At 41.3% G+C, this 23,606-nt stretch overlaps 1 protein-coding gene across 1 annotated transcript; it reads left to right on the forward strand.

The window, feature by feature from the left end:
- EIF2S3 (eukaryotic translation initiation factor 2 subunit gamma) lies at nucleotides 1–19,865 on the forward strand. Its single transcript, XM_084636609.1, has 12 exons — nucleotides 1–277; nucleotides 3,518–3,581; nucleotides 4,234–4,361; nucleotides 4,485–4,606; nucleotides 6,203–6,297; nucleotides 8,040–8,198; nucleotides 11,433–11,567; nucleotides 13,120–13,214; nucleotides 14,359–14,503; nucleotides 15,025–15,194; nucleotides 16,741–16,913; nucleotides 19,453–19,865. The coding sequence occupies exons 1-12, from the start codon at nucleotides 209–211 to the stop codon at nucleotides 19,514–19,516; spliced, it is 1,419 nt and encodes a 472-aa protein (XP_084492735.1). The 5' UTR covers nucleotides 1–208; the 3' UTR covers nucleotides 19,517–19,865.
- The last annotated feature ends 3,741 nt before the right edge of the window (nucleotides 19,866–23,606 follow it).

Genomic DNA, 23,606 nt, shown 5'->3' on the forward strand with positions numbered 1-23,606 from the left:
TCCTGAGGCTGCCCCGTCGCTCGCCTGCGCCACTGCCGCGCTCCCCTGGTGCCCCCACTGGAGCAGCGAAGACCAGAGCCGGACGAGACTGGGCCGGGTGCTTCCCGCATAGCCCGCGTCGCCGGACTCGGAGCGGGCGGCGCCCTCCAGCCCATGTAGCGCCGGGCTCAGGCGGCCGCGGGGGGCTCCTCACTTCCTCTTGGGCAAGATGGCGGGGGACGAGGCGGGAGTGACTCTGGGGCAGCCGCACCTCTCCCGGCAGGACCTGGCCACCCTGGTGAGACCCGAGCCCGAGGCTGCGGGGCCCTGTTCGCCCGGCGGCAGGAGCGGGTCGGGGGAGTCCAGCGCGCGCGCGGCCTGGCTGGGGATGCGCCGGGAGCCGCCCCCTTAGCGAGCCGCCGGGCTGCGGGGAGGGGACCCGGGGTCGGGCAACGCCGGGGGGCGGGGATTTATGCCACCGTCTGCCCCGTCCTGTGGGGAGTGGGGACGCGCCCGGTGGGCGCCGCTGCTGCGGCGGAGGAGGGGGGCGCCCTGGGGCGGGGGGCGGGGATCCTGCTGGTGATGAATCTTGAAGCCGAGCGGGGGGTGGGTTGTAAAAACGTCGGAGACCAGAGTTTAACCCACCCGGCTCCCCGGGAGAAATCTGCAGCTTTTGTTGTTTCTGAGGCTTGATGCCCGATGTTAGGCCTAATGTAGGTGTTTAGGTAGGCGTGATGGAGAGCGTAGATAACGAGGAAGGCGACGTGTTGCTGAGCTTGTCTTTTGTCTTGTGTAAGCATCGTCAGTGCCAGTACCTTTATCTTCCAACCTGTGTGTGGGAGTGAGTACGGTGCTCTTGGATAGGGTGCTGACTAGACAGTAATGAAAATGGAAGTCCTCAACCCCGGGAAAATATAGTACTTAGTGATGTTAAAAGTTCGGCGGGAATTGTTTCTGTGGGCCCAGTTTAGACCAGTCCTTTGATACTCTGTTGAGACTACCGAAATGACCAGTGATAGTCTCCTTTCACTTTGGCTATCCGTCTATTAGTTGATTAACCAAGATTATCCCACTTATTTCATATAGGTTACAGTAGGTACATCAGAAGATCTTTCAGTTGCTACCTACCTGGGCTTTAATTTAGCTGGTGGCTTCCCTGTTTACACCTTGGGCTAGTCTCCCTTATTATATAATAGTCTTCAACAGTTCATAAGTACATATTCATAAGCTCTTTGGGGCAAGGATTCTTTCTTTTATGTTATATGCAGCCCTGAGCATGCTGGTGCTCAACAAATAATAAATGCTAGTGTAGTGATGATCCCTTTATGAGGGTCCTATATTTTCTCCAGTCCTCACTGATAATGACATTGTGAACTGAAAAGATGGATGATCTATGTTGCTGGGAGATCAGATTGGAAAGGGTCTTGAAATTTCAAGTCCTTTCCTAAATTTTGGTTTCATATTTGTACTCAGATTTGTAAAGGGCTAGTTTAAATCCAGTTCTAGGTTCCAGTGTTGACAAAATTTACACACACGCTTAACTTTATGCACTGTGAGCAGTCTTAGTGACTACAAAATTTACCTCCCTTCAACTTGTCATCTTCCTACACAGTGCCATCTGCAGGGTACTTCTTGTACTTACTGACTTAAATGGGTCTAGTCATGGCATCTTAAGTAAGCATGACATATTTTTGCGTAGCAGCCATGTTAGTGTGTATCCGCAAAAAGAGCAGGAGTACTTGTGGCACCTTTAGAGACTAACAAATTTATTTGAGCATAAAGCAACAACAAAAAAACTTCAAAAACAGACTCCAACGAGTCTGAATTGGAATTAATTTGCAAACTGGATACAATTAACTTAGGCTTGAATAAAGACTGGGAGTGGATGTGTCATTACACAAAGTAAAACTATTTCCCCTTGTTTATTTCCTCTCCTACTGTTCTTGTAAAGTGCTGGAAATGGCCCACCTTGATTATCACTACAAAAGGTCATTCCCTCACCCCACGCTCTCCTGCTGGTAATAGCTCACCTTTGCTGATCACTCTTGTTGCGGTCTGTATGGAACACCCATTGTTTCATCTTCTCTGTATATATAAAATCTCCCCACTATATTTTCCACTGTATGCATCCGATGAAGTGACCTGTAGCTCTCTGTGTAAGAAAGCTTATGCTCTAATAAATTTGTTAGTCTCTAAGGTGCCACAAGTACTCCTTTTCTTTTTATGGATACAGACTAACACGACTGCTACTCTGAAACCTGTCAAATGAATTTGTTTGTCTCTAAGGTGCCACAAGTACTCCTGTTCTTTTTAAGTAAGCATGTGAGTGTTTCTTTGAACAGTCTCATTAAATGGACAAAATCTGTTTTACGGTGAAGAAGAAAACTTACTAAATGGGTTACTTCCTTTAAAATGTTATGAGTAAGTTCAAGCTCTTGCGCAATTAATGCTAAGTGTAAATTTATTTCCATGCTGTACACAGAGCTAACCAGACCTCCCTGTATAAACAGCATCAGTGCCCACAATGTACAATCCACGTCAGCATTCTCATATGTGTATATATATTGATGCATATATTTCATTGCACTAATATACGAACAGAGGCCTCAATCCTGCACTTCGATTTGCTCATACAGAGCTCTGTTGACTTCAGTGGAGCTCTGCATGTGTGCAACAGTGCACTTGGAGGGCCAAATATCAGAGAAGTAGCCGTGTTAGTCTGTATCCACAAAAACGAGGAGTCCGGTGGCACCTTAAAGACTAACAGATTTATTTGGGCATAAGCTTTCATGGATCATCCACATGGAACTCAGTATTTGGTCAGGACCACATCAGTTATAAACAGTTTCAAAAGTAAAATAAGAGGACACTGACATGGATGTCATCACTTGCCGAATATAATTCATAGGTATTTTATAGTTTAAATATTCTTTTTGGACTGTGTAAGAACAGCATTTATAAGATAAAAGGCTTTGTTATAGAGACAGGAGATTTTGGATGACAGAATTTTTCCATGCTACACCAGTTGGGAATAAACAGATTGGGGGAAAAACAGCTTTTTAAAATCAGTCTAAATTTACATTTGTTTTACTTGTTGCCAATATTTCCTCTAATTTTTTACATCCATGTGCGGAATTAATTTTACGTGCACAAATATGGAGGTGATGTGTGGCGGGGGTGGGGCCAAGGGGTTCGGTATGTGGGAGGGGGCTCAGGGCTGGGGAAGAAGGCGGGTGGGGGCTCTGGCTGGTGGGGTGGGACTGGGGATGAGGGGTTTGGGGTACGTGAGGGGGCTCATGGCTGGGGCAGAGGGTTGGGGTGTGGGGGAGTGAGGGCTCTGGGGTGGGGCTGGGAATGAGGGGCTTGGGGTGTAGGCTGCCTTGGGGCTGTGGTGGGGAGAGAGGACTTCCCACTCCCCCCAGCCCTCTTGCTGCAGCAGCCAGGGGAGAGCGCCTTTCCTCACCTGCTGCGGAGCCATGCAGCTTGGAGAAAACTTATCTTGTAGCCTAAAAGTTTGCTTGAAATCTGTTCCATATAGAATGTTACCAAGCTGACGCCTCTCTCGCCAGAAGTCATCAGCCGTCAAGCTACGATTAATATAGGTAAGAAAAACAAAGTTAATCACAAATGCTTTTGTAACACATTCTTGTTGTCATGCATAGTGCTGAAAAGTCTTAGTAAAAAATTCTGCAGGGAAAATCCAAACCAAAAACTGTTCTTTATGAAACAGAGAAAATTAATAAACAATTGTATTGAAAGTTTTAAGCAAACTTTTAGCAAGCAAACTGCCTAAACTAACAGGCAGTGTTCTTTTAAATAGTAGTGTTAACAATCACAAAAGGAGACATGTCAAATCCTTATTACATTGAAAGATGGCCACTACAGTACAAGATGACTACTGCAATATAAGATCTTGGGAATGAAATGTTTTTAGTTAAAGGGGAAGCGTATGTTGGTGTTGATAGGAGTGCTCTCGAGCAAAAGGTGCTTTGCCTGAGTAAAGACCAGATCTTGTAATGAGCTCCATGTGGATGCAAGGGTCTGTCCACAGAGAGCTCATTTAAAGATCAATCAGTTACTGTAGCAAGTTGCTGTAAAAACCTAGTTAAGAAATCTGTACATGCTTACAATGGAAGCTCTGGATCCACAAGCTTCAAGGACTTACAGGTGTCCTGTGCAAACTGGATCCTTGATATTGAAAGTTTGACAAGTCTCTCTAATTGTGTGTGATTAATGTTTGCTTTTAAAATGTAGGCACAATTGGTCATGTGGCCCATGGAAAGTCAACAGTAGTAAAAGCTATTTCTGGAGTTCACACTGTTAGATTCAAAAATGAACTGGAAAGAAATATCACTATCAAGCTGGGTTATGCCAATGCTAAGGTTAGTCATTACTATGAATCTAAATGTACCCATTTTGACTCTTTTATTAACTGTGTGAAAGTACTTAAATGACCACTGCTAGGTTAAACCTGTTTTTCATCTTTTTTTTTTTTATACTTCCAGATTTACAAACTTGATGACCCCAGTTGCTCCCGACCAGAGTGTTACCGGTCCTGTGGAAGTAGTACACCAGATGAGTTCCCTACAGATATTCCTGGGACCAAAGGGAATTTTAAACTAATCAGGTGACTGATCTGAATTCGGTGATTTTCAGTTGCTCTTGCTTTGTCCATAGTTCCCTCAATATAGTTGAAGTACACTTCAAGCGATTGTTTAAAAATGGTACCTTGTTTCTCCATAAGTCTGTTTGTATATTCAGTCCTCTGTTTACTCAAGTGATAAATAGTTTTTACTTCTATTACCTCTGAGGAGCCAGTACAGTTGAGAGAAGGTGCCATATTTTATTTGGGCTTGCTCATCATTTACAAAGTTGCAGTTTGCTGAGCCCAACTTCTATGTTGGCATTTCTAATATACCCGTCACTGTAGTATCTAGAGATCTGAAGAGTATGAGGTTGCACAGATGTGACTGAAGGCATAATTTGACCTGCAGAATCTTTTACTGGTGGTGAGACACAACAGAAAATAAGTCTAATTTTCCAATACTATATTGCTTACAGGGCTGTTTGAATAAAAAAGGCATCCTTTGGCTTGTAACCTGAATTTAATTTAAATCAGAGGTGTGAACAAATTTAAAGTTTATTTTTAGACTGTAACCTAATGTAAATTGTATATCTGTCATTTTCCCCCCAGAGATAATAGAAAAATAAGGGTTTTTAAACTGGAGCTATGAAAACTTGAGCCTTAACTTGAGATCATCTTTGTGTTAGGAGAACGATGGGAGAGAGACTTGTTTATACAATTCCTGATAAAGTGTAACATGGTCAGAATGCAAGTTTAAAAGTTTCAGGAGTTATTTGTGATGCTTCATTGGGATTATTCAGATGAAAATAATCACAAGGGTGGTTATCAAATCAGACCTTAATCCGTACTTAAGTGTAGGGGACAGTTCCTCATAATTGAATTTCCTTGCTTTTTCACATACCCTTCAACCTGAATACTTGTTCTAATAGAGTATTTTGGTGGATTGTGACAGTTAGAAAGCTAGCACTAAACAAATCATTAAACACTGGTTTCTTTGACATACTGCTTATTTTACCTACTGTAATTTTTTAAAATATTATCGCTGAAGTGGCAGACAATTCTTTTTCTGTGGCATGTTGTCAAATAATAAAGATTACCCCATTAAATACAGACAGGAACTTGAAATGCCCCCATTATTGTAGCCTACACAATGTAAACTCAAAGATTGAGTCTGGACAGTTACAGGTCAATCTTAGAGATACGGTGCAGTTCTGGCTAGGTTCAGAATGAACATGCATAACCTTGCAAGGAGGGAAATGGGGAGAGAGCTTTTAGAAGAGATAAGAAGTAAAAAAGGAGAATGTGCTAGTCCGGCATGGATCTTCATAGTCTGACACATTTAAACTATGCATGGTTGGTTTGTAAGTTTCTGAAAGACAGAAATTATATCCCATAAAAGACATGTAGTACTGTCACCATTTTTCTGAAACTTAAAATTTCAACAAGTAGTTACTTCATTTAGTTATGATCATATGAACATAGTTCCAAAATGTCAACTTTCCATGTTTGTCTTGAAATAATATGCAGTTTTTGTACATACCTTAACTGTGTGCCTACTGGTCACTTCATGCAAACCAGTCAGTTTAATTGGCGATAACTGGCTTTTGTTGTTTTGTGTTTACCCTCCATATGCAACAGGCATGTCTCTTTTGTCGATTGTCCGGGCCACGATATCTTGATGGCTACTATGCTGAACGGTGCGGCAGTTATGGATGCAGCACTGCTTTTGATAGGTAATATTTGGGGTGGGGAAATTGAGCCTCTTTTATAACATAACAATACAACAACTTAATATTGACATTAAAATAATACAAAGGGTAATGGGCGACCAGCTATTACAAAAATTGTGAATGTTATTGAGTCTTGTGTAAAGAGATAAGATTTTAAAACTATGATTGTAGAAAGAGAATATCGTGCCCTCTAAATAGATACGTCTGAATTGTGGAACAGAATTTGAGCACTTTGACTCGTCCAATAGCTGAAGCGATATTTGACTGTTTGGATGATGGCAGAGGAGTGGTGGGTTGAGATAAAATTTTGGGACTGTTTTTACTTGTACAATAAAATTAGATTTTCATGTTGGAGATGCTTAGACCTATTTGAGCAGGCTTGCTTTTCTCTCAGTTGTTTTATCTGCCCTTTCTATTAATTTAAATATGTAGTACTGATGCTCGAAAGAGAGTGGGGTGAGGTGGGAAGCAATGGTAAATTCATTGTGATGTGGACAGAATCAAAGGACCCCATTTGGGCCATTCTTTCTGTTGATAGACTGATTTAGGAAGAACTTTCACTAATCTGACTTGAGCAGGTGTGTAAAGTGTGTGAAATAAATTAAACTTCATTTTTATAAATGTTCAGAATAGTATAATAATGCAACGCCAAAATAAATTCAACTATGAATTATGTTACGTCTGGTCAGACAACATATTATTTGGGAAACAAAACAATAATATACTCAAGTTAGCATTGTTTTAAGTGTCTGAATAGCCATGAAATATTTAATAATAAGTAGTAATTAGTCTTTTTGATCTATAGCTCACCAAGGCACTTCACAAAAGGTGGTGACCGCTGTCTTTCTTTACACGGGGGTAACTGAGGCACAGAGAGGTTAAATTACTTTCCCATAGCCATACAAGTCAATGGCAGAAGTAGATACAGCAGAACCCAGTTTATCCGATCTAATTGGGACTGGGGTCAGATCGATAATCAAAAATTCAGATAATCCAGAGAATGGGAGAGTGCGAGGTTGCAGTGCCATCTAGCAGCCACACGAAAGATTGCCCACTTCTTGATCTGTGTGTACTGGTTGCTGGGTTAATACGGAGAGCCAGATAATGAGGGGTTGGATAAACGGGCCTCTACTGTATATGTTTTAGTAGAACACACTCACCATTTGTCTCTGTGTGTACGCACAATCTGCCAAATAAAACTGCACAGTGTCAAACTACATACAACTCAAATGTAAAGTTGAGATATATATTTAAACATAGTTCCCAGTCACCTTTTCTGACAAAGACATGAGTGGATGGATATCTATATACCCTGGAAATCCAATGAACTCTATTTTCAGAACAAAAGGGATAGGAGAATTAATTTCTAGTTATCAGAGTCCTCCACTAATGCCTCCGTCCCCATATAATAGATCAAACCCCCAGTGAGCTCAAATATTGTAACAGCACATTAGGGGAAAGGTGACTTTCTGGGAAGTAGAACCCAAACAATATTGATAACCTTAATAGCCATGTGCTTTCTGAATTTTTGGTTTGTCATTAAAGTTTAGAGCTCTTGGCATTTTTGTGTCTGAGATGAAGAGACTGCACTAAACCCATAAGCAATTAAAAAAATTAGCGACTTGATGACTTTTAAGCAAGCAATATTTTTTCAAGCACACAATGAGGTGGTAGATGTTCACACAGTTTTGTGTATCCTTATTATAGATGACTGTACATAATCACTTTTTCCCCTTCCCTTCCAGCTGGTAATGAGTCATGCCCTCAGCCCCAGACCTCTGAACATCTAGCTGCTATAGAAATCATGAAATTGAAACACATTCTAATTCTACAGAATAAGATTGACTTGGTAAAGGAGAGCCAGGCTAAAGAACAGTATGAACAGATTCTTGCATTTGTACAAGGTAAGTTTCCAGAAGCAGAAATGCAGTATTGCTGGAAGTTCTGTGTAATTCTTCAATGCTGGGAGTTAGGCTGACATGAAAAGCGTTATCTGGTCAGGACAACCTGATGTCCAGCTCAAAGAATTAGCAGATGAGTCAGGCTTTTGTAGCTTTAAAAAAAAAAAAAAAAAAAAAGGTTGTGTAATGTTTTGTTTTCTAGATATTTCAATAAGATTTTTCTTTCAAATATGAATTTAGTAGCATTATATTCTGCTTCCACGCTGCTACAATTAATGGATTTTAAGGGTTGTTCCTAAACACACAAACTGGGTGTAAAATGACTTGACTTGAACCTGAGTCTCCCACATCCCAGATGAGTGTCCTAACTACGGGGCTGGAGAGTCAGTCTGTCTTTCTCAATACATATTTAGTTATACAAATGAAACTGCTCTAATGGGATCAGGCAGAGCAGGGACTTGAATCTGGGTCTTCCACGTCCCAGGTAAGTGCTCTAACCAACAGTTTTGTTGAAAAATTCCCAATGAACTCTGTTAATCAGTTCCCCCTCTCAACTACTTCTGTGCCACTGTTGATAGCCTGCCTACCTCTACTCTCCTTATCTCAACCATTGGGCACCTTGAATTCTAGCCAGTCCTCCCTTCTCGCATCCCCCTCCCCCCATTCTTTCTCACGCATTTCCTTGGGTATCCCTTTACGCACAGTCCATTCACGGCCAAATGTCTACTTGAGTTGAGCTACTCCCTTGCTGCAGGCCCACTGAGCTAAACTATGTATCTTGGGGTTTTATACTGCTACCCATCGCTGTAGTATCTGAGCATCTTCCACATAGAACCAGTAGCAGTCACTAAGTCTCTAGTGGATTTCAGAGAGGCTCTGGCTCTTCTTCTGTCTTGTAAACCTCTCCTTATTCTCATGCTTCCTCTCCATGCCATGAGCTTCCTACCATGCTGTGGTGCACTGGGAGCCAAGGCAGCAGCTCTAGGGGAGCTTTTCAGGTGTAGAAACCTTGGCTCAGAAATCTTGGGCTTTTACCCCATGAGCCTTGTACCCAAACTCCACACACCCCTGCAAACCATCCCTTCCCTCTGGTTCCCCAGCGCCCTTCTGATTTTTATTTCCCATCTCTCCAGAACCTCTGCCACTTAGCCTTGCTCCTTGGCTCAATGGGGGTATTTGCAAAACCCAGCTATGGAGGCAGGTTAGCAGCATCAGAAGATGGATGTGGTTGACAGGTCTGATCAGTCCTGTTATATAACCTTTGTGTAGTTCAAAATTGTTGGCTTGTGTCAGGGACACAACTTCTCATGTGTTTAAAATCTCATAAGTGGCCTAAATGCAAGGTACTTTTGTGTGTGAATTTTGAAGTTTGTGGAGATTGAGGTTATTTCACTAGAGAAAGTCAAGCAAATGTGACTAAGCCAGGGAGAAAGTTCAAAGAGAGAGCAATTTTAAAATGTCTCTTTTTCAAATTTAATAATATTTCACTAAAAAAAAACTGTAGAACATAGTTGTCCGAAGAATTATTGTACCAAATTTGAAAGCTAAATTAAATCAGTAAAGTATGAATCAAGGATTTTAGTCTTGCTTTATGCGCAAAACTCATTGCAATCTTAATTATGGAATTGCTACTGATGCATCAAATATTTTAGATCTCTCATCCTCTATAGGGTATCTCAGCTCTGTTCTTTCACTGCATCTTGGCCCTAACTGCTTGTTCTGTTTCCTCTCATTTTTCACAACCCACATCCAGAGAGAGGTTTCCCAGCTGTGATCTGTTTACAGTCCCCACAAGTTGCTGTGTTTGTTAGAATGCAGTCTGGCCAGGTCGTAAAATGTAGGGCTTACCTCAGTATAACTTTAGTTGCTCAGGGGCATGGAAAAGCCACCTCCCTCAGTGACGTCAGTTACACTGACCTAAGCTCTAGTGTGGACAGCACTATGTCGGCAGGGGAAGCTCTCCTGCTGACATAGCTACCGCCACTTGGGGAGGTAAGATAATTATGCTAACAGGAGAGCTCTCTCCCGTCTTCATAGAGCATCTGCACTAGCTGCGCCGCTGTAGCAATTCTAGTGTAAACTAGTCCTTAAAATCTAGTGGGCAAGGGGCTATGGCAGGGGCAGGCAAACTTTTGGACCTGAGGGCCACATCGCGTTTCCAAAATTGTATGGAGGGCCAGTTAGGGGAGGCTGTGTCTCCCCAAACAACCAGGCGTGGTCCGGCACTCGCCTCCTATCCAACCCCCGCTGCTTCTCACCCCCTGATGGCTCCCCCGGGACTCCTGCCCCATCCACCACTCCCTGTCCCCTGACCAACCCCCTCTCTCATTCCTGACTGCCCCCCAGGGACCCCTGCCCCATCCAACCCCGCTGTTCCCCACCCTCTGACCGCCCCAACCCCTATCCACACCTCCACCCTCTGACCACCACCCCGAACTCCCCTGCTACCTGTACAACACCCCTCCATGCCCCCTCGCTCCCTTACCACGTTGCCTGGAGCACCGATGGCTGGCAGCGCTACAGATGCACCACCCAGAGCACTGGGTCAGGCCATGGCTCTGCAACTGCGCTGCCCGGCTGCCCAGAGCGTTGTGTCGGCAGCGCAGTGAGCTGAGGATTTGGGAGTGGGCGAAGGGCGGGGGAGGGGCTGGGGGCTAGCCTCAGGGGCCAAGCAGGAGGATCCCGCAGGCTGGATGTGGCCCGCGGGCTGTAGGTTGCCCACCTCTGGGCTAAGGGATCTAAGTCCAAATCGGTTTTCATGAAGAATCTGTTTTTTACCTCTGTGGTAACTCTGCCCCTTCAGTGCCTACATGCACAATTGTATTCCTCCTATCCAGTAGGTACGCTGCTTATTTCCGGTTAAGAGGCTGAAACTCATGTCATGCCACTCCTGATCATCAAGCATGAAGCAGAGTTCCTAGAGTAAAACACTGCCTCAAGAGCCCACTTGGAGAGCAAACTATATAGGCCTCCCACACAGAAACTCACAGAACTCCCTGTAGGCAATGTACAAGCCATATTGTACTACCTTGAAAAGTAGTTGTGGCTTAATATGAAAATAAATATGACCTGACACTTTGGTCATGTTGTTTTTATGGACTTCTGGTTTGGGGAAATATGTAGAAATTGTCCCTGAAATTTCATTTGTGGTTTTAGTGCGTCATGAATACTCATATACGCTTTGGTATACGCAACATAAAGTCTGATGTAAAACAACTCCCATTTTTTTTGTTGTAGGTACAGTTGCAGAAGGAGCTCCTATTATTCCAATCTCAGCACAGCTGAAATACAACATTGAGGTGGTTTGTGAGTATATAGTAAAGAAAATTCCAGTCCCATTGCGAGACTTCACATCAGAACCAAGACTTATTGGTATGTAAATGTTTAAAGCTTACCTATATGTTTAACCACCCTTTCAGACAATGCTAATATTGGCGGCATGCTCTAAAGAGGGTATGAGGAGCATTTAGCACGCTAGCAATTTCAAGCCTCTCTATTTCCTGAAATCTTAAATATGAGTGTTGTCTGTGTGTGTATATATACAATATGACTATATATAAATGAACTGCTTTGATTTGGGCATTTTAAATGTGGATATAATATGAAAACGGCAGTGAAAATGAATAATTTATCTTAGAAACAAGGTAGATAAGATAAACTTTTATTTTACCAACTTCTGTTCGTGGAAGGTACAAGCTTTCGAGCAACACAGTGCTCTTCTTCAGACCTGCGGAAGGAAGCAGAGTGATTTCTAAATCAGATTTGCTCTTTATACATTAGATTACTCTGTTAAGCACTGACAACTTTGTGGTATCTGGAAAATCAAGCTGCATTCTGTTGCAGTTAAAACTCTTGGGAGTAAATAGATATGGCTTGAAGACACAAGGGGTGGATATGCTGGCACCCCCCTTTCCCACCTGCCAGTCAGTTTTCCAAGTGGCACACTTCAATATTTTGTTATGTCACTTGGGCATAAATGTTAAAGCATTGGATTTTGTTCATTTCTAAAACATCTTCCTATTCAGTTCATCCACTCTAGATGTATTTTACATAAAACACTGAAATCTAGAGTGTGTATGTATATAGAACTTAACAAAGTCGGTCTGTTAGAAATTAGGCTAAAAGCAAAGGTCATTTTCTCTTACAAGTGTTAGGATTTCCTCCAGTATTCTATAGGTGGTCAGCCTTTTTAAAAAGGAGCTGATATATAATTCAGTTTCTGAATTAAACAGAGAAGCTTGTAATAGAATTTAGAAAAAGCTTCTCCTATTGAAGACAGCGGCAAAACTCCCAATGGGACCGTGATTAGGTCTTTTATTTTAGAGCACGCATTTCTTTCATTGCCTTTACGTAAATCTTAAGCATGCAGGAGGTTAAATGTTGTACTTTCACTTCTGAACACTATAAATTGTAGAACAGTGCCTAAAGAATACTTTTATTTTGTTTGTAATACTTTCTTAGAAGCTTGTAAATCATCTTTCTCTGGTTTAGTCTTCTTCCACTTGGCGAATAGTTTGTTTTCCAAGAAAGTTGGATGTAGCATTACTTCCTCCTTTATGCACTGATATCTCTAATGTTTGCATGGCTTTGAGAATAATTTTTAAATACTAATTAGTTTGTGATAAATGTATTTACTGAGAACTAAATTACTTAAAATTGTATTTTAAAGTACAGTGGATATTCCTTGCCAGAATGCGTTAACATGTTTTGGGTTTAACCAGCTTAATTTGACCCATGGTTCATGTAGTATTTAAAAACTTATGAAAAAATTGCATGCAACAGACTGCATAGCATGGTGAATACAGGGAGTTATTTTCATTGTTTGGAGTAGATTTTAAAAAAAAAGACAAGAATTGTAAACATCGCATAAGTGTCACTAGTCAAGCTTCTATATATCTTAATAATGGATTTGTGTGCTTTTCAGTAATTAGATCTTTTGATGTCAACAAGCCTGGATGTGAAGTAGATGACCTTAAGGGTGGTGTAGCTGGCGGTAGTATTCTAAAAGGTGTATTAAAGGTAATAGCTACTCTTCCGCCCCCCCTGTCCTCCAAATACCTCATTAGTTATTATAATGTGTAGACGCATAATAGGTGTTTCTTTGTGGTCAATACAAAGCAACTTAAAGGTATATAGTCAGTTTTAAAAAATTAATTAAAATTAGCTTCAGGTACTACCCCCACCTGAGTTCCCCTGTCTTTGGTTATGGTTTCACAGTCCTGTTTTAAAATGTTTTCCTTTTGCCTTGTTGCTGTTTGAAAGTTAAACAGAAATGGGAAACAATGAAATTGACCATGCCCAATCCTCTCCCCCCGCCCCTCCCTCAAAAAACAAAAACAAAACAAAACCATTTATTTGTTATAGTTAGGTTTTTACTAGTAACAAAATATATATATTTTTAATTGACATAAGTGATTTTTTTCCAAAGTTGATGGTAGTGTCCCTTTCTATTCTTTGCAATGAATATGAGGGTGCAGTTTCCCCTTCTTGCATGTGCATATTTATTTAGTAAATCATTTAAAAAAGGTGGAGTTTGAGCCGTGCTGATAAATCTAAATAAAGTTAAGGAGTGTGTGCTAACTATGCACTCAGTCACCACATTAAAAGTGAATATGACTGAATACTCGGCTTTTGTATGGAGTCCGATCAACAACAAGTTTTCCAGTCTTTTTTGTCTATTAAAAATAACATCCTTGATTATTAAACTGGAAAGTTAAAAAATCAAGTTTATGCACCACTTATACAATTTGATCTTCTATGTTCTTTTGCTTGAACAGTGAAACTACATTGTTGCACTGTCTAGTTTTTCATACACTAACTCAGTAATATAGTGTTTGGGATTGCAGTACTATTAGAAAACGTTTAAAATAAGTTAGAATTTAAATGTTGGGCCTAAAACTAAGAGTGATCATCTAATAAATCAACTTTTTAAAGTACATTTGAAGGCAGTGTTAACTACCTTTTTATTACCTGTGTAATACAGAGGTTTTTAAAAGTTCTGTTGATTTTCCAGGTAGTACCACTATAATTCTGTGATGCAACAGCCAAGTGCTGTTAATATTAATGTAACTGTTGGAAAAATAACTCTTCTCTCCCACCACCAGCTAGCTTTTTACTCTGGTGAAAAAGAAACATCTAACCACTTTTTCTCCACTGTACTTAGGTAGGCCAGGAACTTGAAGTCAGACCTGGTATTGTATCCAAGGACAGTGAAGGAAAACTCATGTGCAAGCCAATCTTTTCCAAAATTGTATCACTTTTTGCAGAACACAATGATCTACAGTATGCTGCTCCTGGAGGCCTAATTGGTAACAATGTTTTTTTAATGAAGAGATTTTTCTCCTCATGCCTATTTTTGAAAACTTAGATGGTTTCAGATAACAGTACACTTCCTGGGAAGAGGGGGGAATTTATTGCAATTTACAGTAAATTCTAATGTGTGACTCCTACAGCAATTGTGTACCTTTTAATATATATGTAATGAAGCTTTATAAAACAGTGCCAAATAGTGTAAAATTTAGTTATTTATCTAAATTACATTGGTTAACTCCAGCAGGCTTCTGTATTATCTGTGCTGCCACCAGCATGATGAATTCTGGGGCATTGTATCACGGCTAGTTAGAGTTCACAGATCCTAAAAAAGAGTAAATAGGTGAGTTCAGTTCTTAATGTGCTGAACGCCCACCTCCAGCTGGGTAGTGGGGATGTTTAGTATGTCACTAAGAATAATGGTTAATTTCATTTGTAGGTCTCCTTTAAATGTATTTGATGCGTATAAATATGATTACTTTTTCAATTATTCCTCAGAAGTTGTCTTGTTCTGAAATAGGTGTTGGCACTAAAATTGACCCAACTTTATGTCGGGCTGACCGAATGGTGGGGCAGGTTCTTGGTGCAGTTGGAGCACTCCCTGAAATATTCACAGAGCTGGAAATTTCCTATTTCCTGCTTAGGCGACTGCTAGGTGTGCGCACTGAGGGAGACAAGAAAGCTGCAAAGGTTAGTATATTTGTGCCTGTTCTGTTAAAAGGACATTATCATGGTACTTGTCAGACTTTTTTTTGTTTTGAAGCTTTTACTCTGTTAACCCCCTGGAAATTAATTCCACTGAGATGTGAGTGTTTATATTTATGCATGCTTTCGTCTTTCCTTTCTTCCTGGTTTCCATACATAATGTTTGCATTTCAGAGGGGAAAAACAATGGTACATGTCCACTTAAATACTATGTAAGAATGCCTTTCACAGGGGGAGGAAATTCATATACTGGTAACCTAAAGAAATTTGAAGCCTTGTGATTCTTAAAGTTGGCCCTTCTTCCAAAGATGCTGGTAATCCTTGTTCCTTCCCCTTGTTGTTCTCTTCTCCATTCATCAGCTGCAAAACTTGTCATGCATGATCCTGCTAGTTTCATGTACATCCTAATACTTTGCCAGTCTAGGGATGTGGTGGATTCTCCATCACTTGAAGTCTCTAATCCTAGACTAGATATCTTTCTAAAAGGTATGCTATGGCTCAGGAGTCAGCAGCCTTCGGCAAGCAGCCCATCAGGGTAATCCACTGGCGGGCCACGAGACAGTTTGTTTACGTTGACCGTCCACAGGCACGGCCCTCCTGCAGCTCCCTGTGGCTGCAGTTCATTGTTCCCGGCCAATGGGAACTGTGGGAAGTGGCGTGGGCTGCTGGGACGTGCTGGCTGCCACTTCCTGCTGCTCCCATTGGCCGGGAACAGCGAACTGCGGCCACTGGGAGCTGCGGGGGGCCGTGCCTGCAGATGGTCAACATAAACAAAATGTCTCGTGGCCAGCCAGTGGATTACCCTGATGGGCTGTGTGCCAAAGATTGCAACCCCTGCTATAGCTCAAAAGTTGTGGGCTTGATACAGGAATTACTGGATGAGGTTCCATGGTCTGTTTTGTGCAGGAAGTCAAACTAGTGGATCATTATGATCCCTTCTGGCCTTTAAACTATGAAAACTGCTTCACACTGATTTATTTTATTGGTAAATTAGGTGTTGCTGTCATTTTGGATTTTCTCTTTGTGACTGACTCTGAATTGAGCAGTTATTTTGGTGGTTGTATTTGGTGAAAGAAGAGAGGCACAAGGATCTGTTTTATATTGATGTCAATTATGGGGTAAAAAACTTTAGCTTTGTATATAGTTTATACAACCTTAAAACAATTATTATTTCCCAGAAAAAGGCAGACTGATTTTTGTAGATGAGTCTGAGGCAAGTAATCTGGAATATTATTTGTGCTGAGCCTTTTTATATTTCTCCTACGTTAGAATGAAAATGAGAAACACTTTATCATGTGTCTAAAAATGGACATCGTTTTATCATATTCGTGTGCGGCATGGTCCTAGACATTTGGTGCTTGTCTCCCTTTCTGTTAGTATTTTTCTTTGGTAACCTAGCTGTAGCAGTCAGATATAAAATCTTTTTTTTTTTGGTCTTCATTTAAGTTATTGGCTGCAAAATGCTATCAATTTTATAAGTTATTTGCATATTTAAAGTAAAACTTACAGAATTCTTTATATCTTCTTTCAGGTGCAAAAACTATCCAAGAATGAAGTTTTAATGGTAAATATAGGATCCTTGTCTACTGGAGGAAGAGTTAGCGCAGTGAAGGCTGATTTGGGCAAGATAGTGCTAACTAACCCTGTGTGCACAGAAGTAGGAGAAAAAATTGCCCTTAGTCGAAGAGTTGAGAAACACTGGCGGTAAGTTGGCAGTACAGTGACAAAATAACCCCTTGATACTACTGTGTTGCTCTGACACCAGTACTATCTGCCTCTGCTGTAGAATTCCTTTGTTCCTCTAAATTCTCTAAGCACCTAATCACTATTTCTATGGGTCACTTTTTTCAAAAATGTTAAGTGAAATAGTGAAAAATTAAATACTTTGTGCGCTGCTTAACATAAATGCACAATAAACCTTCTGATGCCATGAGTTGTGACTTGATAACACAGTCATACCACAGTAATATTAACAGCAGGAACTTTAACCCAGTGATGACAAAGACCAAATAGAAATTAAGGATACATTTAAGACTGGGTTTATCTTAAAGCAGTAATTCTCAGCCTGTGGGCCTGGGCTCAGCAGTTCCAGCTACATGTGACTGCCAATGCAGCTTTGCAAAGTGTGGGTGGTGGGGAGGACAAGGGAACAAAGGGACACTGATCTCCAAGGACCTTTTTCTCTGGCTCCCGTGAGACTGGAGGTGTCAATTTTTTTAGTCAACACAGATTACAAGAATAATGTGGCTGGTGGGGCACCCAAAAATATCCTGTAGCAGGATCCCTAAAGTTGAGGAGCAGTATGGCTGGTGGCTCCTTTTTAAGCTTATTTGCTTCGCTTCTCTTCAAGCAACTGCCCACCTAGAATGTATATTCTCTGAAAATAAAGCTAGTACAGAAACACTAAGCAATCTTGTCCCCTACACCCCCTGTGTGGCCCTCGCACTGTGGTAAGGAGAAAAAGGTATGTTAACATACTCCCCAGTAGTTCTGATCTGGCTGAGACATACCGGGTTTTGAACATCTGTTCTGGGAAATAGTCATGGCCAGTTTTCTGGATCACTGTAGCAGGCAGTTACACCTTGCTAGCTGTTTCTGTAACTCAGCAGGTCAGCTCAGCAGCAGGCAGAGCTGGCAGCCAAATGCCTTCAGTAGAGGGGTAGCTAGTGGGGATTACTGGAGTGGCTACTAAGTAAGGAGGAGAGGAGCACACACTTTCTGAGCAGATAAGGAAGGAATGAGCACCAAGAGAGAAATGGGGGAAGCTGAAGGGGAGCTATGTGAATAGAAGATGAGCAACATTTTCCAGCAATGACTTGTCAAATCTGTGGTTTGGTAGCCGCTGGGTTTTATAGGTATTTTGGTGCAATTTTTTTCTGTTTTTTCTTCCCTCCTTTCAAACAAACCTGTATTTCACCAAAATGCTCACAGATCTCTCTTGTTGTTGGGGCTAGCACTCTCAGGTGCACTTTTATTAGAATGGTTTGTGGCACAGTTTTCACATGTTGCCAACTATACTGTAGTAGAAGGGAAAGGAGAAAAAATAAAACTAAGCAAGGAAAGAAACAGAGAGGGGATGGGTAAAGAACAAAGAAATTGGGAAGGTTCTAATTAGGAAGAAAAGAGTGGGGACAGCTGGTACAGAGGAAGGGGGAAAGAACTCTGCCTCTTACACTCCCTTCCTCAGACTTTCTAGGGAAGTGAATGAGAGAACAAGGAGAAGGGCAGTTGGGATATAGTGGAAAGTAAAATCACATAGAGAAAGAGGCACAGGGGTTAAAACTGGGAGAATGGACAAATAGGCAAAATGCAGCAACAACACCAGGGATATGTAGGGCCTGAGTGTGGCTTTGCCACAGCTGTGGGCTCCAGCCTAGAAAGGCTTGAAATAATGGATTAATTACTTCAATTCCATTTTTATCAATGTACACTGTTCTTCTGGGAATTGTTCCGAAAGATGTGAGAGCCCAGAGTTTTGGCAGACAAGTTCAAGACTAACATCAGGTTCTTCCATGGCTCCCTTCAAGGAGTTGGGAGAGTCTTAAAGGCAGTTGCATCGATTATATGTGCTGTCTCTTGGCTGGAAAAGTGATATTGCAGTCTTTTTAAAAGCTTTCTCTGAAGCTGCATCTTGAGCTAGTGGAAAGAATTAGTGGATTTTTTAAAATGCAGTGGGTGTGTAAGGGGAAGTACTAAGAGGGAAGATTTTTTCTATTACCCAGTACAAGTGGTAAAAACAATTTTGAGAATTATGTCAACTTTGTGTTGAGGTTACACCCTCAGTGAGAAATGTTGACCTCAAAAATTGAACTATTATATTCCTTTTTTTGCAAGGTGTTCTCATTTCCCTTTAAAAGTAGTGTAACGCTTTATGCAAGTTGGAAAGCAATAAAGCTATCGACACATTTTCATTTGCAGTTAACTAGACGATTATGGGCAAGTAGAACCTTTGTGTGTGTGCTTCTGTTTAACAGCACATTTTAAAATATGGTCCCATAGCTTAAGAAAAAGTCCTGTTTGCTTATGGTCTCTCCATTATCCTCCCCTCTCCTATGCTTCCAGCAGCCAGTCGTCTTTAAGATTTTGCAGTGCAGGGGAGGGAAGGGGGAGTTCAGAAACTTCTGAAACCTGTGTGAGTACTCCTAATACAAACATGACTACAGGGTTTATATAGAGCTTTTGCCATTTGCATTTTGAATATTTTCTAAACACAATTACAAATAACTTGTTTTTCATTTTTCAGTTTAATCGGCTGGGGTCAAATAAGAAGAGGAGTGACAATCAAGCCAACAGTTGATGATGATTGAAAAGTAAAAATGAGTGTGTCATTTTGAGAGATGGAATGCCTATTTCCATATGCTGGGGGGTACATTTTTGGAGTGAAATTTGTTACACAACTCCCATTGCTCCAGACTTTTTACTGGAAATTTACCCTCTTACTAAAATACTAGTCAGTATCTCCAATGAAAGGGTAAAAAATTGTCATAGAGGTGGATCTAATAATCCACATTTTAGCAGAAACTAATTGTATGTGTTTCATGCCATATCTAATTTATGTTAATTTGTGTTTGAGAAGATTGTTTAATATCACTCAAGTCACCCCCAATGTAAAACACAAACCATAAAATATGTTTTGAAATAAAATACTGCTTCTTATTTTTTCATTAATTCTTATCCTTGGTAGTGAAAGGCTGCAAAGATTGTTCAAGCAGTACAAGAATTTAAAAAGAAAATAAACTCTCCTTGAAGACCAATTCCCTGTTTTTGCGCCGCACCTAGTTTTAAGTCTCTGAGCTCTTTACAGCAGATATTTCTTCATGTTTCCAATTCTTGCTTTGTGAATGGTGACTTTTATATTTTGCAATTAGGCTGCTAACAGTGATGACTTATTAGTCCTGGAAGACACACATTCAAGAGGAATTGCTATTGAAACATACAAAGGGGAAAACACAAGAAACTCCTAGGAAGTGGAAATACTGTTTTAAATCTTATTTCAAAATGTTTCCAGTGGTCAGACAACCCATGTAAAACAGCTACTGTTTGACATGATAAAGTTCTCTATAGAGGGACAAATCCTTCTACAGGAGGCGCTTACCTCCTAACTCAGTGGTTTTCAACTGTTTTTTCATATGCGGACCTCTAAAAAACATTTCAAATGGAGGCGCAGGCCTCTTTGGAAATTCAGCCTGTGGTCTGCGGATCCCTGTCATAGAAGTCTTAGACTGAAAACTGACTGAGCAGAATTCAACTATGAATGTTGCACATGCTCGGCAAGACATTTGACGCAGCGTCAGAAAGGGCACTAAACTTTGGGCTTCTAAGGTAATGACGACACTTTGGGGTTCTGACCTGAAGGTGCGGGTATTCACATACTTTTGATTGATCAGAAAACCGGAATGTCTCTTCTGGGGTCTGAAACTTTGTTTTCATAGGTTTCAGAGTAACAGCTGTGTTAGTCTGTATCCGCAAAAAGAAAAGGAGTACTTGGGGCACCTTAGAGACTAACCAATTTATTTGAGCATGAGCTTTCGTGAGCTACAGCTCACTTCATCGGATGCATACCGTGGAAACTGCAGCAGACTTTATATATATATACAGAGAATATGAAACAATACCTCCTCCCACCCCACTGTCCTGCTGGTAATAGCTTATCTAAAGTGATCATCAGGTGGGCCATTTCCAGCACAAATCCAGGTTTTCTCACCCTCTGCCCCCCTACATAGTCACCCCTTTGACATAGTCTGTGGACCCCAAGGGGGTCTGTGGACCACAGGTTGAAAACCACTGTTGTAATTTATTCAGCTATTAAACTAGCCTGTTCTATTGGGTAAATATTTGATATGATCTGAAATTATTAGAAATGTCTATGAAGGCTAGTAGAAGTGGATGTTTGTTCGTTTGTTTAAAAAATACCAGCTTGGTGCAGATGACATTTGCAAATGGCAGTTGAATGCAAAGTATAAAATCACTTTCTCAATTAGCCACTTGAAGTTTGACAAATTCAGGAGAAAACACATTGTGTATTTAAGTTTAAAGTTGGTTAATCTGATTCTTTGAGACACCAAATAATTCTTCTGACACTTCATTCATTTAGGTAATATTGCTTTTCTTCATTTTGATTTCATTTGCGATAAAGTGCATAACACTAGAGGTACATTTTGTATTATATAATACACGAAATGCTCATTAGTAGCAACATATCCATGCCCTTTTTCTATATTGCTCCTATGTGACTGTTGCTGTTACGGGGAGTGTCGTCTAACCGAAGGTGTATGAAGAGTTAAGGGTGTTTTGGAAGGGGTGGGGCAGCCATGTTGTGGGGGAAGGAGTTGTGGAGTGGGGGAACCCCAAATTTGCGGGGAACGGGTCAGGGAAGCTCTGGGTTTAGCTGAGGAGCCCCCAGTTGGCAAGTGAGCTCAGCTGCAGGGGAAAGGGTGAGGATGCTCCAGCTGGCAGTTTCATGCTCCACCTTGGTAAGAGATGATTTAGTTCGGGTTGGTCTTGCTTTGAGCAGGGGGTTGTTCTAAATGACCTCTTGAGGTCCCTTCCTACCCTGATATTCTATGATTCTTTGAAGAGATGGATGCCTGGGGAGGGCATCATGTGAAATCTGCAATGGAGGGGGTGACTCCTAGCACAGAGAGCGGAGACTGGAGTGGGAGCGGAAGGGAACAGGTTAGTACTCTGGAGTGGAGACTGAAAGGGAGGGGGGTGTTTCCTGATGCCTCTCCCCCCCCCCCCACTGCAAAACAGCACACCCTCACCCTGCTGCCAGCAACAGAGATGGAGGACACAGCTCAGTGCATGGGGGTGGGGGTTGCCAATACCACTACGAAATAGCAATCCCCCCTCCCCCTGGCTGCAAGCCAGGTGCTGAGGAAGGGAGGAACAAACCTTCCAGCTGCACCTCTGCTGCTCCCCCAACCCCAGCTTCCCCCTCCCCCCCAAAAAAAATCTCTTTTCCATACCCTGCTCACAAATGCCCTCCTACGCATGCTGTCCACTCAGGCTCTGTCAGGCAGGGCAAGTGGACAGGGCTGTGTGCCGTAGAGGTGTGCTGAAGGGCCTGGATCGGCTGGGGAGTGAAAAGATGCAGTTTGGGGTGCAATGCCCTGACATGCCCCCCCCCGGGCCCCCAGTCTCCACTCCTGGATGTGATGTCATAACAGCACAAATGTTGCTATGCAGCGGCTATGTTGCTGTTACCAAGTGGACAATTCATGGTAGGGAAAGGGGTCCCAGGGGAAATGTTGCTTGTAAGAGGCAGCATCTACTGTATTAGCTAGGTAAGCCAATCCTGCTTTATTTGCTTTCTTGGTTTTGATACCTTTGTATTTACTTTTTTCAATCATTGTCTTTCTAGTTAAACTGGACTGTGAGGATGCAATTTGGGCTCTATTCCTAGTCTCCCACATATATGCTTGTAGCCTTGGCCCAAATAATAGAATATTTTTTACTTTGTTTCTAATTTTGTAAAATATTCTTCTGCCTCACTGGTTGTTGAAACTAAATTTATTAATTTTTGTACTGTATTTTGAGAGAATCAAATGAAGAACACAAGATTAGTGTAAAATGTTCCTTGATTCTCCATACTCTTGCCCAACATGTGGTTCTACACAACAGTAACAGTCTTTGACACAGCCTGAAACGGTGACTGACACAGCATTTTTCACCCTCGAGTTATTTCTGCAACCCTAAATACTGAAACTTGGTTGTTAGTATGGGGAAGAGAAACACCAAAAAGTGGAATATGCCACCAGCACTGTGTAAGTCCACCATATTGCTGTGAACACATTCAGCTCTGTTGTACAGTTGGAAAGAACTCTGGGCCAGATTTTTAAAGGTCTCTAGTAGGGCAGTCAAGCGATTAAAAAGATTAAACAGATTAATCACACAATTAAACAATAGAATACCATTTATTTAAATATTTTTGGATGTTTTCTACATTTTCAGATTACATGATTTCAATTACAAAACAATACAAAGTGTAAAGTGCTCACTGTACATTTTTGATTACAAGTATTTGAACTGTAATAAAAATAAATAGTATTTTTCAATTCACCTAATACAAGTACTGTAGTGCAATCTCTTTATCCTGAAAGTTGAATTTACAAATGCAGAATTATGTACAAAAAAAGTGCATTAAAAAAATTAAACTATGTAAAATTTTAGGGCCTGCAAGTCCAGTCAGTCCTACTTCCTGTTCAGCCAGTAGCTCAGACAAACAAGTTTGTTTACATTTGCAGGAGATAGTGCTGACCACTTCTTGTTTACAATGTCACCTGAAAGTGAGAACAGGCTTTCTCATGGCACTGATGTAGCCAGCATCAGAAGGTATTTACATGCCAGATGCGCTAAAGATTCATATGTCCCTTCATACTTCAACCATCATTCTAG

Source organism: Lepidochelys olivacea (assembly GCF_965140295.1).
Source record: "Lepidochelys olivacea isolate rLepOli2 genome assembly, chromosome: 1".
Lineage (NCBI taxonomy): Eukaryota > Metazoa > Chordata > Testudines > Cheloniidae > Lepidochelys > Lepidochelys olivacea.

Bases quoted from the DNA above. Each gene is read 5' to 3' on its own strand.
- EIF2S3 (XM_084636609.1), top strand. From the start codon at position 209: ATGGCGGGGGACGAGGCGGGAGTGACTCTGGGGCAGCCGCACCTCTCC. The intron at 8,199-11,432 runs GTAAGTTTCCAG...TTTTTGTTGTAG, and splicing joins GATTCTTGCATTTGTACAAG to GTACAGTTGCAGAAGGAGCT. The intron at 15,195-16,740 runs GTTAGTATATTT...ATCTTCTTTCAG, and splicing joins GAGACAAGAAAGCTGCAAAG to GTGCAAAAACTATCCAAGAA.